The following is a 14,669-nucleotide window of genomic DNA, read 5'->3' on the forward strand; positions in this document are numbered from 1 at the left end:
TGGAGGAGGGGGGGAGGCTTAGCTTGGCCGGATAATTGGAGGAGGGAGGGAGGCTTAGCTTGGCCGGATAATTGGAGGAGGGGGGGGAGGCTTAGCTTGGCCGGATAATTGGAGGAGGGGGGAGGCTTAGCTGGGCTGGATCATTGAAGGAGGGGGAGAGGATCTGGGCCTGATAATTGAAGGAGGGGGAGAGGCTTAGCTGGGCCAGATAATTGGAGGAGGGGGGAGGCTTAGCTTGGCCGGATAATTGGAGGAGGGGGGGAGGCTTAGCTTGGCCGGATAATTGGAGGAGGGGGGGAGGCTTAGCTTGGCCGGATAATTGGAGGAGGGAGGGAGGCTTAGCTTGGCCGGATAATTGGAGGAGGGGGGGAGGCTTAGCTTGGCCGGATAATTGGAGGAGGGGGGGGAGGCTTAGCTTGGCCGGATAATTGGAGGAGGGGGGAGGCTTAGCTGGGCTGGATCATTGAAGGAGGGGGAGAGGATCTGGGCCTGATAATTGAAGGAGGGGGAGAGGCTTAGCTGGGCCAGATAATTGGAGGAGGGGGGAGGCTTAGCTTGGCCGGATAATTGGGGAAGGCTTAGGTGGGCCGGATAATTGGAGGAGGGGGGGAGGCTTAGGTGGGCCGGATAATTGGAGGAGGGGGGGAGGCTTAGGTGGGCCGGATAATTGGAGGAGGGGGGAGGCTTAGGTGGGCCGGATAATTGGAGGAGGGGGGGTGGCTTAGCTTGGCCGGATAATTGGAGGAGGGGGGGAGGCTTAGCTTGGCCGGATAATTGGAGGAGGGGGGGAGGCTTAGCTGGGCCGGATAATTGGAGGAGGGGGAGAGGCTTAGCTTGGCCGGATAATTGGAGGTGGGGGGAGGCTTAGCTTGGCCGGATAATTGGAGGAGGGGGGGAGGCTTAGCTCGGCCGGATAATTGGAGGAGGGGGCATTACTGGGTCAGAAACTGGGGGCAGGGGGGCAATAGCTGGGCCGGATATGGGGGGGGCATAGCTGGGCCGGATATGGGGGAATCTCAACTTGCAGACAGTGTTTCAGGGTATTGGCCATGGTCCGTGCAAAGTATGAGAACTGATGTGGCTAGGTGAGAGGCTCTGGACTGAGGTCTAAGGGGTAAGGTTTCTCCTTGTGGAGGGTGACATGCCAGCTCTGTCTTGTCATTGTAAGTAGTCCATGAGCCGGGCCAGATATCGGTACTACCCGGAGTGACTAATTCTCTTTGGTGTTTTTAGGTAGATGCATGTCTGTAGTTTGTTTTGATATGATAGCCCTTGCACATCAGTAGCTTAACCCCTTCAGGCCTATTTGTACCCAAATGCCTAGGCCATTTTTTGCAAATCTGACCTGTCACTTCATGCGGTAATAACTTTGGGACGCTATCACCTACCCACGCCATTCTGAGATTGTTTTCTCGTGACATATTGTACTTCATGGTAGTGCTAATTGTGAGTCAATAGATTTTACCTTTCTGCATGAAAAATTACAAAATACACGAAAATTTGGGAAAAATTCGCTATTTTTGAACTTTGAAATTCTCTACTTTTTACAAAAATGCTGATACCCCCCCATAACAGTTATTAGTTTACATTCTCCACATGTCTACTTCACATTGGCATCATTTTGGAAATGAAATTTTATATTTTTCGGATGTGATAAGGCTCATAGTTTTATACGCAATTTTTAAAGTTTACGACTAAATTTCCAAAACCCATTTTTCCAAGGACCAAGTCAGTTCGGACGTCACTTTATGGGTCTTGTATAACAGAACCCACCCATACATTACCCCATTTTGCAAACTACACCCCTCAAGGTGTCCAAATCGGATTTTCAAAACTTTGTTAACCCCTTAGGTGTTGCACAGGAATTCAAGCAAAATGACAGTGAAATATCAAAATTTCAATTTTTTGTCAGATATTCCATTGTAATCCAATTTTACCTGCAACCCAGCAAGGGTTAACAGCAAACACAAACCCAAAATTGGTTACCCCAATTCCGCAGTTTATAGAAACACCCCACATGTACACGTAAACTAAATTATGGGCGCGCAAGAGGGCTCAGCACAGAAGGAGAGCTAGGCGGTTTTTGGGATAATAGATTACACTGGAAGAAATCCAGTGGGCCATGTCGTATTGGAGAGACCCTGAGGTACCCCCAGAGTGGAAACCCCCAAAAGGTTACCGCATTTTGGAAACTACACCCCATAAGGAATGTTTTAGGGGGTATAGTAACCACTTTGACCCAACAAGCGCTCCATTGGAGTTTCATGCACTTGGTTGAGGAAATTGAAAAGTACGTTTTTTACCGAAAAATGTCGCTTTAGGCCCACATTTTTCATTTTGAAAAGGGGGACCAGGAAAAAGTACACCCCACGTTTTATTCCCCATTGTCTCCCGAACACGGCAATACCACAAGTTTTGTGTAAAACCACAGTATTGGTGCACGGCAGGCTTCGTAAGCGAAGCTGCGGCAAAATTCACTGTAAGAAATCTATGGGGCCATGTCACATTTGGAGACACCCTGAGGTCCCGCACAGTGGAAACCCCAAAAAAGTGACCCCATTTTTGAAACTACACCCCCTAAGGAATGTTTTAGGAGGTACAGTAACCACTTTGCCCGGGAACCGGCTCCCGACCCGCAGCGATCGCCCGGCATATGATCCGGGTACGATTCGCCGTACCGCTACGGCGGCCGGCGCGAAGGGGTTAATGGTATTTTTCACCTTTTGAATAGATCCTACCTATATTTCCAAAAAATAATGATTAAAGGTCGATTTAGGGGAAATGCCAAAATGTCAATACAATGCATGTAGTATTTGTAACAAAATTTAATCCAAGTTATGTAAATACACACTGAACATGTCATGGGCTTGTCCATACTAATGTGTGTGTGTGTGTGTGTGTGTGTGTATATATATATATATATATATATATATATATATATATATATATATATATATATATATATATAATATATTGTGTGTATGTATAATTATATAACGTTACTCCATAATATCTTCAACATCAGACTCTGAATCTGACTGTTGTTCTACTGGCTCGTCTTGTTCTGGCATGTCTGTAACCTGCACATGTCCGTGCACTTCATGCCATTGTTGAGGCAAGTACACTGAGGAAGTTCGCATGACCGCACACACTTGCAGGACAGTAGCTGGATAATAGCTTCTGGTGCTGGTGCCCCTCGCATCCACTTGACAACAAGCTTTCCGTCATTATCTATCATCCAACCGCAGTCTGTTGGGTTTGCAACAAATGGCTGGCTCTGCAGACTTCTCCTCCAGATCGCAGCCTGGTAGTTTGCACGCAGTGCATGCATGAAAAGGCAGTCTTAGCAAGGAGGGAGTTGACTTGACTCTACCACTCCACGTCTGGCACAGAACAGCTGATACCGGAGCCTGTTTACCTCAGTTGTTTGGGTAGTTGGCAGGTACATGTGGCAGGTGATTTCCTGTAACTTCTCAAAGAGTTTGGGAGACACTTCCCATGAACGACCAACTTCCTGAAAGGCATCCTGGTATGTCTTGTTCATCTTCAACTGCTTGAGTGTCGTCATCTTCCCACGGCCAGCGAATGCACTGACTGTGTCACAGCCTGTAAATGCATGCATACCAATCAATGAATCACACACGCTGCCTCCCAATGTTCTGCTCAGAGTGGTGATATCCAGGAATCTTGTCCGGTTCTGTGTACCGCATTTCTGGAACAGGTGGGATGGGATTTTGTGGCACATGCCCAGACACAGGACCATGACATCAGTATCCTCTGAAGTGATGATGACAGACTTGTAACCAGATTCTGCTGCATGAAGAGCATGGAGAAGGAGGCGTGTGTCTGCTTCTTCTTGACTTGACTTAAGGTCAGCAGCCTCTTCCCACTGTTCTTTGGTGATCTTAAAGCAGAGCTGCTCACATGTGACATACATCTCCTTCTCCTCAAGCTTCTCCCTGTGGTGTTTCGCCTTCCATTCTTCTACCAGAAACTTTGAGACTTGCCTTGTTGGAGGAATTACTTAGTAGCTTTCTCCACTGCTGGATGTTGTGCCCATGTTGAATGTTCTTGAAATGGATCCCTGTGCCTTCATATCTGTTGACTCTTTCTGTATCTTTGATGGATGTCTCCTTGTAGACGTCAAAGACAATATCAATGCGCTTGCTCTTAGCACCCTCATGGATAGCGCGACTCATTGCTGTGCCTGCTAGCTGGGCAAATGTTGCATCGTTTCCCTTCAGTTTCTGAACCAGGCTCATCCCATCAATGATGGTTGCAGAGGGCTCAGGGATCACCTCTGCAGGAGGAGCATTCCTCTCCAACTCCCTTGCTAGGGCAGCCTTGTTGGTCTTGCGGATAGACCCATCACCGTTGGCAAGTGCCCATGGCAATGGCCCCAGGGGATGAGTCAAGACATCACTCATTTGTAGCTTTCTGTTCTCGGCTACAAGTATCATCTGGCCAAATAGGTTCCTGTCAGCCTTCAAAATTACCTCCTTGCCAAGGCCTTGTCTGTGTGTCTTCATTCTGATGTTAGAGAACGTTTTAAGATTGTTTTTCGTCATCTTGTCATGAAACAGTGTAGTTGGCGTATCGGTACCCAAACGCTCATCCTTGAATGTGTGATTTGCGTCCTCTCCTATACTGTATGCCCCTAGAAGGTCTTTGGCTACATCTGGTGGTGCTGCAGTCGCTGTTGATAAACTGATAAGTTCACCATTATGCTCTTTGTTGAAGGGGTTCAACCAACCAGTCTCCAGCAGTTCAACAAAAGATCGGACATCGGCTTCATCTCTTCTAATCCTGGACACCTGTAGGTCTGAATGACTGAAGTCAGTATATTGTTGGCCTACTAGGACCCTCAGCTGCCTCAAGTACATGCTGCGGTACTCCGATGTCAGGTAGAATCTGGCGACAGCTCCAACTTTGAGGCTGAAGCCTTTTGTGCCCCCTGGTGTCTGGGTGTCTTTGTTGATTGTTTCTTCGATGGTCTGGTCCACAGGAATCCGTCCAAAAGGATTCTTGCTACCGATCTGGACCGAAAAGCCACCTTTCATGAAGTATTCATGGACCTCTGGGTGGTCTATGAGCAGCCGAGACATCGTAGCATAGTAATAGGTTAGGTATCGGGCATAGTTGACCTTGTCATAGGCAAAACACCACGGTATCATCTGTCGGATTGCTCCTAGGTGAAGCATCCAGTTGCCTTCTCTTGAAGCTCGAACCAGGGCCAGCATGGTCTCGACCATGTCCAAGTATGACATCCAGAATGCTGAGAGTTGTTCATTTCTGAAGGTCTCAAGTTAAACTTGAAAGAGCTTCAGGGTAAGTGTGCAAGATTCATTATCCAAGAACTTTTCGAAGGATCCCTGCGACACACTGATGCGAAAGTTTGTGATGTTCTTCAGTGTTTCATCCAGATGGTGAAGGTCCCTTGCATGGTTTTCTTCTAGCCATGGAAGGAAGTTTTTCCATGCAAGCCTCATAAGTGCTTCATAGACCAGCTTGTGTAGTCTCACTGCTCTGTTGTACCTCCGGCCGTCCATCACTCCAGACACTGATCCTTCAGCGATGACTCTGGATTCAACACACAGATCTCTAAGGCCTGCATCCTGAAATCTCTTACCTATGATGGAGAGGAGATTACAGATTGTGTGGAAGACACCCATTCTAATTATAATGTTCTTTAACTTCTCCTGTTTCCAGATAACCTCGGCAGCTTTGGCATAGAGTGCTTGATCAAACACGCACACAATTCTGTTAAGCTTCAGGGTCTGCATGATGGCATGTTTGCTCCAAGACTTCGTTCACAGTGGACATGGCTGTTGCAGGAGCATTGATAGTGGGCAGGTAGCTTACAGTGTCCTGGGCCACTACAATGTCGCTGCGGATTTGGATGTTGAACCCAGTCCAACTGCTAATGGTCTGATCCTCATGGTCTGACATTCTAGCCAGAAGCCAGATATGGTTCTTGGTTTTTGAATCCTGGACCTCCTCGGTAGTGTTAACATTCGCAGTCTCAATCCTGGGTGGCCCTCCCCGCCGCCCAACATTGTATATTGGTAGCATTAATTCTGTCGGAATTATGCTTCTTTTCTTCGACTTGGTTAGATCTGGCAGGACTTTTATCACAGAGCATGCAACATTGGACTGAACAGCGATGCCATTGACTCTATGAGATGTACCTGCTCCACTTAGTGTCTCCTCAAGTCTGTCAATGTTATCCCAGGCCTAGGTTGTGAACACACCAGGGTAGATATTTGCTGACATTGGGATGTCATCCGTTGAACATTCCAACTTCTGGATACAAAGGGCTGTATCGATCTCCTCAGCCGTTGAATATGACACACAGTGGCCAAGACGATTCAGAGTTTGAACCAGTTCTGTATTGCCGGTCAAAGACTTAATTGCAAAGGACAGCAGTACGTGCTTGGGTGGCTTTGTCTTTCCATTGGTAACAGCAAAAACCAAGTCACTGCCGAAGGATGTGGCAAGACGTTGAGCTCTTTCAGAGGGAGTTTGGCACTCACAATCTCCTGTAAGCAGGGTTTGCAGGAATTGAGTGACTAATGCAGGAACGACATTCTGATCTGTATCGGGAGGCCATGGCTGACTCACATCTTGCTTCTTGATCTGATTCCTCAGCAGCATTGCTGCTTTGGTTACGACATCTCCAGAGTTAGCGGCTCTTGCTTCTTGCAGATCTTTTGTCATGCTGTGTGCTTGCCGGGCAAGGTCGTCCATTGATAGGCTATATGGATAGACTAGAAGCTTACCTTTCTCATCGGAGAGAAAGCGGAGTGATTCACCAAACTCTGTTTCAAGTTTTCGGCGAACATGTTTCTTTGTCGATGGTTTCAGTTTGATGATACCACGGGACATCATGCATCTCCGAAGCCTAGATGTGAGGTTTATCATAGGCAGTACATCTGGGTTTGGGAACAATTCAGTCCTTATATACAAGAAGAGTTCCTCAAGGGCTTCTCTCTCTGCCTCTCCGTAGCGTGCTTCCTTGCTTTCTTCCTGATTTTCTGCTGCACCAGACCTACAGGCCACTTGGGAATCATCTTTTGTGAATAGTTTGTAGCACGACTTGTGGTAGTGCCCCTCTGAAGCAACAAGGTCTCTGCTAAGTAAACCAAGGATTCTCTGTGTGCCTTTCCTTATACGGATCGTCTCATCTGCTCGTAGCTCAACACACTGGACGATTGGCTCCCTTGTTTTTTCTCCTTTTGAGATACTTGCTTGACTTCTCGCAGAACATACATACTTTGGCATACACCCTGCTATCACTGGGGGTACCCCTCGGTAGCCTCCTCCTGGGGATTTCGCTTGCTGTTTCGACATTGACACCCTTGGCAAGGATAGAATCCAGTGACTTCTTCATTGTAAAGAGACTACGACATTTACGGTGATATTGTATGTGTGGTATTTCTCGTTCTTCAAGGCCCTTAGCTGCTTCCAGGACGGATTCATGCTGTCTGATCTCTGCAGCCCTAAGCAATGTTTTCCAGGAGTCCAAATCCTGTAGGGACGCCAGATCATCACTGTCATCATTAGAGCAGTGTATGATACAGTCGATCCGTGATTTCTTCCTCGCTGGTACTTCCATCATGCCATTAGATATGTCAGTAAACGCCTGCAAACACAAAGAAAAACATTTAAAACCCTTGGCACGCGCGTGCATGCACGCACACACACACACACACACACACACACACACACTAGTATGGACAAGCCCATGACATGTTCAGTGTGTATTTACATAACTTGGATTAAATTTTGTTACAAATACTACATGCATTGTATTGACATTTTGGCATTTCCCCTAAATCGACCTTTAATCACTATTTTTTGGAAATATAGGTAGGATCTATTCAAAAGGTGAAAAATACCATTAACCCCTTCGCGCCGGCCGCCGTAGCGGTTCGGCGAATCGTACCCGGATCATATGCCGGGCGATCGCCGCGGGTCGGGAGCCGGTTCCCGGTGCAAAGTGGTTACTGTACGTCCTAAAACATTCCTTAGGGGGTGTAGTTTCAAAAATGGGGTCACTTTTTTGGGGTTTCCACTGTGCGGGACCTCAGGGTGTCTCCAAATGTGACATGGCCCCATAGATTTCTTACAGTGAATTTTGCCGCAGCTTCGCTTACGAAGCCTGCCGTGCACCAATACTGTGGTTTTAGACAACACTTGTGGTATTGCCGTGTTCGGGAGACAATGGGGAATAAAAAGTGGGGTGTACTTTTTCCTGATCCCCCTTTTCAAAATGAAAAATGTGAGCCTAAAGCGACATTTTTTGGTAAAAAACGTACTTTTACATTTCCTCAACCAAGTGCATGAAACGCCAATGGAGCGCTTGTTGGGTCAAAGTGGTTACTATACCCCCTAAAACATTCCTTAGGGGGTGTAGTTTCCAAAATGCGGTAACCTTTTGGGGGTTTCCACTCTGGGGGTGCCTCAGGGTCTCTCCAATACGACATGGCCCACTGGATTTCTTCCAGTGTAATCTATTATCCCAAAAACCGCCTAGCTCTCCTTCTGTGCTGAGCCCTCTTGCGCGCCCATAATTTAGTTTACGTGTACATGTGGGGTGTTTCTATAAACTGCGGAATTGGGGTAACCAATTTTGGGTTTGTGTTTGCTGTTAACCCTTGCTGGGTTGCAGGTAAAATTGGATTACAATGGAATATCTGCCAAAAAATTGAAATTTTGATATTTCACTGTCATTTTGCTTGAATCCCTGTGCAACACCTAAGGGGTTAACAAAGTTTTGAAAATCCGATTTGGACACCTTGAGGGGTGTAGTTTGCAAAATGGGGTAATGTATGGGTGGGTTCTGTTATACAAGACCCATAAAGTGACGTCCGAACTGACTTGGTCCTTGGAAAAATGGGTTTTGGAAATTTAGTCGTAAACTTTAAAAATTGCGTATAAAACTATGAGCCTTATCACAGCCGAAAAATATAAAATTTCATTTCCAAAATGATACCATTGTGAAGTAGACATGTGGAGAATGTAAACTAATAACTGTTATGGGGGGTATCAGCATTTTTGTAAAAAGTAGAGAATTTCAAAGTTCAAAAATAGCGAATTTTTCCCAAATTTTCGTGTATTTTGTAATTTTTTATGCAGAAAGGTAAAATCTATTGACTCACAATTAGCACTACCATGAAGTACAATATGTCACGAGAAAACAATCTCAGAATGGCGTGGGTTGGTGATAGCGTCCCAAAGTTATTACCGCATGAAGTGACAGGTCAGATTTGCAAAAAATGGCCTAGGCATTTGGGTACAAATAGGCCTGAAGGGGTTAAGCTACTGATGTGCAAGGGCTATCATATCAAAACATAAACTACAGACATGCATCTACCTAAAAACACCAAAGAGAATTAGTCACTCCGGGTGGTACCGATATCGTCAAAATTGGCTCTTGGCTCATGGACTAAAGGAGGCTTATTCGCCGTGCAATGCCCCTCTGGGTAATGTACTATGCAAGTTGCCTCTTAAGAGTGGAAGAGGACTTGAACTCTTGTTGGAAGCTCCTACAAGTCACTATCAACCATTTAACACGTCTCGCCATATCACAAGTCTTAACAATTACTGCAAAATTTTTACCTTACTTTCAAACCCCAGAGATCTCTCCACATCATTTTCACTAGGAAATACAAAAATGTCAGGCCTGGACAAATCCCAGATACACAGTAGGACTAAAAAAAAGTCAGCTCAATTTCAACTATGTGTTATTTTTCTATTGATATCCAGGCAACAGGAACCTCTACAGATATGGTAACTTTAAAAAAAAAATAATAAAACTGGCTCTTGACATGATCTGTTTGACCCCTTAATGGAAAGCGATCATCTGAAAGTGACCCATTATTTCAATCAAATTTGTATTTTATTTTTTTACTTTTTGGATTAAGAAAAAAAAAACACTGTAATCTTGTGACTTTTAACACTGGCCACTGGTGCTTTTTAGATTTGTACCTCTTCCCCTCCCTTCACAATGACCTTTAAACATACTCATTAGATATGATCGAGATCTAATCACTGTCGCTATGTACATGTGTTGTTTCCTGAATCGGCAGGAAGAATGAGTCTAAAAAATGCAATTTGCACTCTGGCCACTGGCGTGAGATTTCTTTATTTTTAATACAAGTGAAAGTGATATGTTAAATTGTAATGGTTACCACAAAAACCTGATTTAAACACGTACTTTTCTGATGATGGCGTCCCTGTAAAGGGCTTATCCAAGAGTAACAGATCCATTCAATGGTAGACGAATGGCAATACGCAGCGGCGGTCACTACATAATGTACAGGTGTGGTGCCCACTGTACATTGCTTATGTACACAAACAGAGATTACTCCAGCAGCGGATCATCGGGGTGCCATGTGTTGTTCTCCCACCAATGTCCTGTTGATGACCATGGTTGGTCCCAAACAACACTTTAAGCAGCGTCCAATAAGTTTTGTGATCAGAAGGTGTTTAATGTCCTATAAATATTTTAGACATAGTCTGAACTGAAGAAAGCCTTGGGTTGAGTCTATGGCCAAGTCGTACAAGATGCATCTGAAATCCCTTATTTCCACGGCATATAAAGTGTGAGGGGAGCTGAAATCCACCATGCCTGACCCCTCTATCGGACAGTCACCAGAGACACGAGATGGTGGTCCAGATTTGCTGGAAATCCAATGTTCAGTTACTATGGCTCCATCCTAGTGGCAGTTCATCTCCCTGAGAATAAATGCACCTCTCGCTGATATTCACCACATCCGATGCTTATTTTTTCTCATCACTGTGTTGGTGGAGTGAGGAGCCCCCCAGAGAGTCAGGAGGCCTCTATTTTCTAATGTAATCTGCTTTGCCCCTGGGCAGTGTGAGGAGCGATCTGACTGTTCAGCCATCTATCACACACCATGTGTGAGACGCCGTCATATCATGGCTCCTGGAACAGGGCTCTTGTTCTAGGTGTTTCACCACCATAAATTATGTAGTGTTATATTGTCAGTTGTTTTTTTTTTTTTTTTTTTTTTCCCTACAGTCTATCAAAAAAACCTGTCGCTGCCTGTAAAGCAGAACACCTGCTCTTATTAACAGCACCCCTTTTCTTTTCCGTGACTCTCCCTTTAACTGGGGCCAGTTGTCAGTCATTATGGGGGGCTCGGTTCCAGCCGCCGCTCTCAATACTTCTCCGCCCGTGACTGAGAACCGAACGTTACAGGGGGGAATAAAGTGAATTTCCTCCTAGCAGTGGGGCTCTCAAAGCAGGTTCAGGACACTATTAACCTGAAGATTAACCCATATCTGCAGGTTAATGGCATTTTTCATGTAAAAGAATTCCTTCACGTAATGCAAAAGTTAATTGGAAATCGGTCATTAAAACAAAAAATCATTTTTAAGTTAGTGGAGCTGTGTGAGGGCTCGTTTATTGTGTGGCAAACTGACATTTTTATAGAGTTTTGGGGTAGATAAGACATTCTGATCGCTTCTTTATGGCTTTTTTTTCCGTCTGAGTGGCAGTGACCAAAAAACTCAGTTCTGGTTTTCTTTGTATTTTTTTCTCTCATTTTATGGCATTTTTTTAATTTGGTTAATTTTATATTTTTATTTGATCGGGTTTACTACTGGAATGCCACACATTTAATGTATATATTTTTCTGTCTAACTAGCTAAGCCCCTGCGAAATTTTCGCACATTGGTTGTCGGGGGCGCAGGCAATTTCAGAAAAAGCAAGCTGGTCAAATATAAATGTATTTCATGAGCTGATGAGCACAGACAGGTATTTATATGTAGATTGGTAATACAATAAATTGGGTTGATAAGTAAAATGTCTTCCGGTTGAGGTGCCACTGTGTCACTGTGTCTTTCTGCAGGTTTATGAAAATTAATGTTTAAACTATTTTGTGATCAAATTGTGGATGTGTGGTTTGTTTGGCTATTTTCTTGCTGAAGGGGGCAAGTTTACCTTCCAAATGTTGTATCACATTTGTGTGTGTGGTTGCAGTATGAACGGAGATACAAAGGAATCACCACAAAACAGTGTTTAGAAATAATAGAATAGATTGATGGGGAATTTGAATTTTGATTTTTAAAATGTTGTTCTTCCCACTGGGGATATGAGCCTGTGATCGCCTGATCTTGTTCTATTTACTACAACCCAATTTTATTTCCATTTATTGAAAATGACATTTTCCTCTGAATTCCACCCTCGGGACCTTCAGCAGGCCTCTGGGTGCCATGTCAACCTGTCGGTACCATTCAGACATGTCTTGTTGGGGACGATAGGATCAAGTGCGCACACATCGGTGATCACACTATTTAAATGCCACCATCAGTGAGTGAGAACAACATTTACATGGTTAAACGGCAGCAATTTGAGTGCGCTCTGGCCTCTGCGGTCAGGCTACGTTCCCACCATGAGTTTTTGGTGAGTATATCTTATACTGCATATGTTTGAAAAAATGCAAGTAATCTATTTTACTTAGTTGGTGGCAAAATCTCCGACATCACAAGCTCATCGTGTGAAAGTAGTCTAATGGGCAGTAGTTCGTGTTTAATGTGGGTTTATCTCCTGAACCCCCTCCATGCACAAAGACCCGATATGTAATGCATCAGTATGTTCATATGTTGGGAAGGCGAAAGGTAAACCTACCCTTCTAGCTCTTTCCATAGACCTCCTCTGATCCCATTTGCAGCGGATGTCTTCATGGAAAGTGAAGCGTCTGGTGTGATCAGTGTTGGTGTGTACCGTGTTTCTTCTGTCTTCTCACCTGCTTCGTATGTAGTTGGCTTTGGGGAAAGTACTTTGTGATCCCCACTGGAGCCTGGGGCTGATGTCAGTGGTAATCTCTGTACAGCGCTACAGAATATGTTGGGCCTATATCAGCAATGGCAAATAAAACAATTAGTGATGAGTCTAATCAGCGTATTTCCTTTTTTGTAGGTGGTCCGATTGTGCCAGAATCAAAGGCTTGCCCTGAAAAACAGTCCACCTTATATCTTGGACCTACTGCCGGACACATACCAACACCTCCGCACCATTATGTCTCGCTACGAAGGAAAGATGGAGATTCTTGGAGAAAATGAGTACTTCAGAGTGTTCATGGAAAACCTTTTGAAGAAGACTAAGCAAACAATTAGTCTTTTTAAGGAAGGCAAAGAACGCATGTATGAGGAGAATTCTCAACCAAGGTTGGTGTGCCACATACTTCTGGCAATGGGGGAAAAATGATGTTCTGGAGTACCACTTTGGTCTGCGATGTACTGTTTGGTCAGCGGTCTCTGAGGGCTTTAAAGAGCTGTCTCAGTATCTGAACCTGACTTATATCAGGCGTACACCGGCTGGGTTACATCATAGCCGGAGTCTCCCTGCAACTGCAGTGGCTGGAGCGCCGAGTGCCCGATCTGTGCTATTTAGCCATCAGATGCCTCTATCAATCACTGATATTGGCATTGACATGGAGCAATTGCCGATGTGCATCCGTAGCCAGGGATCTACCATGCCATCTTAGTTCACCTGTGAGACTGAGCCAGAGGCTGAAGTTCATGCAAGAACTGTATCAATGGCTATAAGCAAATGATCACACGTTCAGAATAAAAGTAAAGTAAAATAATGGAAATATAAAAAGAAATAAAAATTCACAAGTTGAAATCACCCCTTCCTCTCCATAAAAAATAAAGTGAAAATGGACAAAATAGCAAATATGTTTTGTTTTCCTTTCTATCAAAAATATGATAATTTAAACCATACGGTTAACCGCCAAAAAGGAAAAAAACTTGCCCAGTTTTTGGTAGCCACATTTCCCCCAAAATAAACAATAAAATGCAATGTACCCCAAAATGGTATCAAGCTACAACTTGGCATGCAAGAAACATGTTCTCTCGCACCACTGTGGATGGAAAAATTAGAGAAAAAAAAAAACCTTATCCATAGCACACAGTGGTCATCCTTTCATCTTTTCTTACGTGGCAGCGTCTGGAAAGAAGTTAACAGCAATGATTTTCCAAGTCTTAATATGAGACACTTGCATATACAGACACGATGCGTCGACACTAGAGCTGAGCGAATCTGGTCGCTGAATCTGAATTTGCCATATTCAAACCCTATTCTTGCCGAATGTATGTCTGATGATCGGTTCCAAACATATTCTGCAATTTCTGCTCTCATTGACGCTAATGACATTCGGCTGTGTTCGACGAATATTGCAAAAACAATATTCGCTTCCAGTCGAATTCGGAACCGAAGCCGAACAAATTCGCTCAACTCCAGTTGGCACATTGCGACTATTGAGTACATGAACGCCAATATTACTGTAAACGTTAAATATGTAAAGGTTCTTGGTTAGTGGCTTTTGATCAGAAAGCGCAAAATCCATCCAACCACATCAAGGTGACCTTTTAATATGGATGATACCTTGCCACTATTTGTCCTAACTCTGTGTCAAACCAGCCTCACGTGAATGGGGAAAAGGAAACCAGGCATAGCTCGCAATTAAATCTTATGTGGGAATGATGGGTGAATAAGGGTACTGAGCCCTGGAGGGAGCCACATCCTCATTCGCAGCCGATATATACTACACACAAAAAAATAAAAAATGGGGCGCCATAGCATATTTGTACTTTAATTTAATGCTAACTTTGTGTGGGATCTAGCGCTTACATTT

At 44.5% G+C, this 14,669-nt stretch overlaps 1 protein-coding gene across 2 annotated transcripts in view; it reads left to right on the forward strand.

Moving 5' to 3' along the window:
- The window catches only part of CBL (Cbl proto-oncogene), an 85,059-nt gene that overhangs the window by 25,491 nt on the left and 44,899 nt on the right, over window positions 1-14,669 (forward strand). For both annotated transcript variants that reach the window (XM_073566471.1, XM_073566472.1), the window contains exon 2: window positions 12,950-13,197. In XM_073566471.1, coding sequence (XP_073422572.1) covers window positions 12,950-13,197 — 248 coding nt within the window. The remainder of the gene's footprint in view (window positions 1-12,949; window positions 13,198-14,669) is intronic.

This window comes from Dendrobates tinctorius, unplaced genomic scaffold (assembly GCF_039654945.1).
Source record: "Dendrobates tinctorius isolate UK_male_01 unplaced genomic scaffold, ASM3965494v1 ptg000018l, whole genome shotgun sequence".
NCBI lineage: Eukaryota > Metazoa > Chordata > Amphibia > Anura > Dendrobatidae > Dendrobates > Dendrobates tinctorius.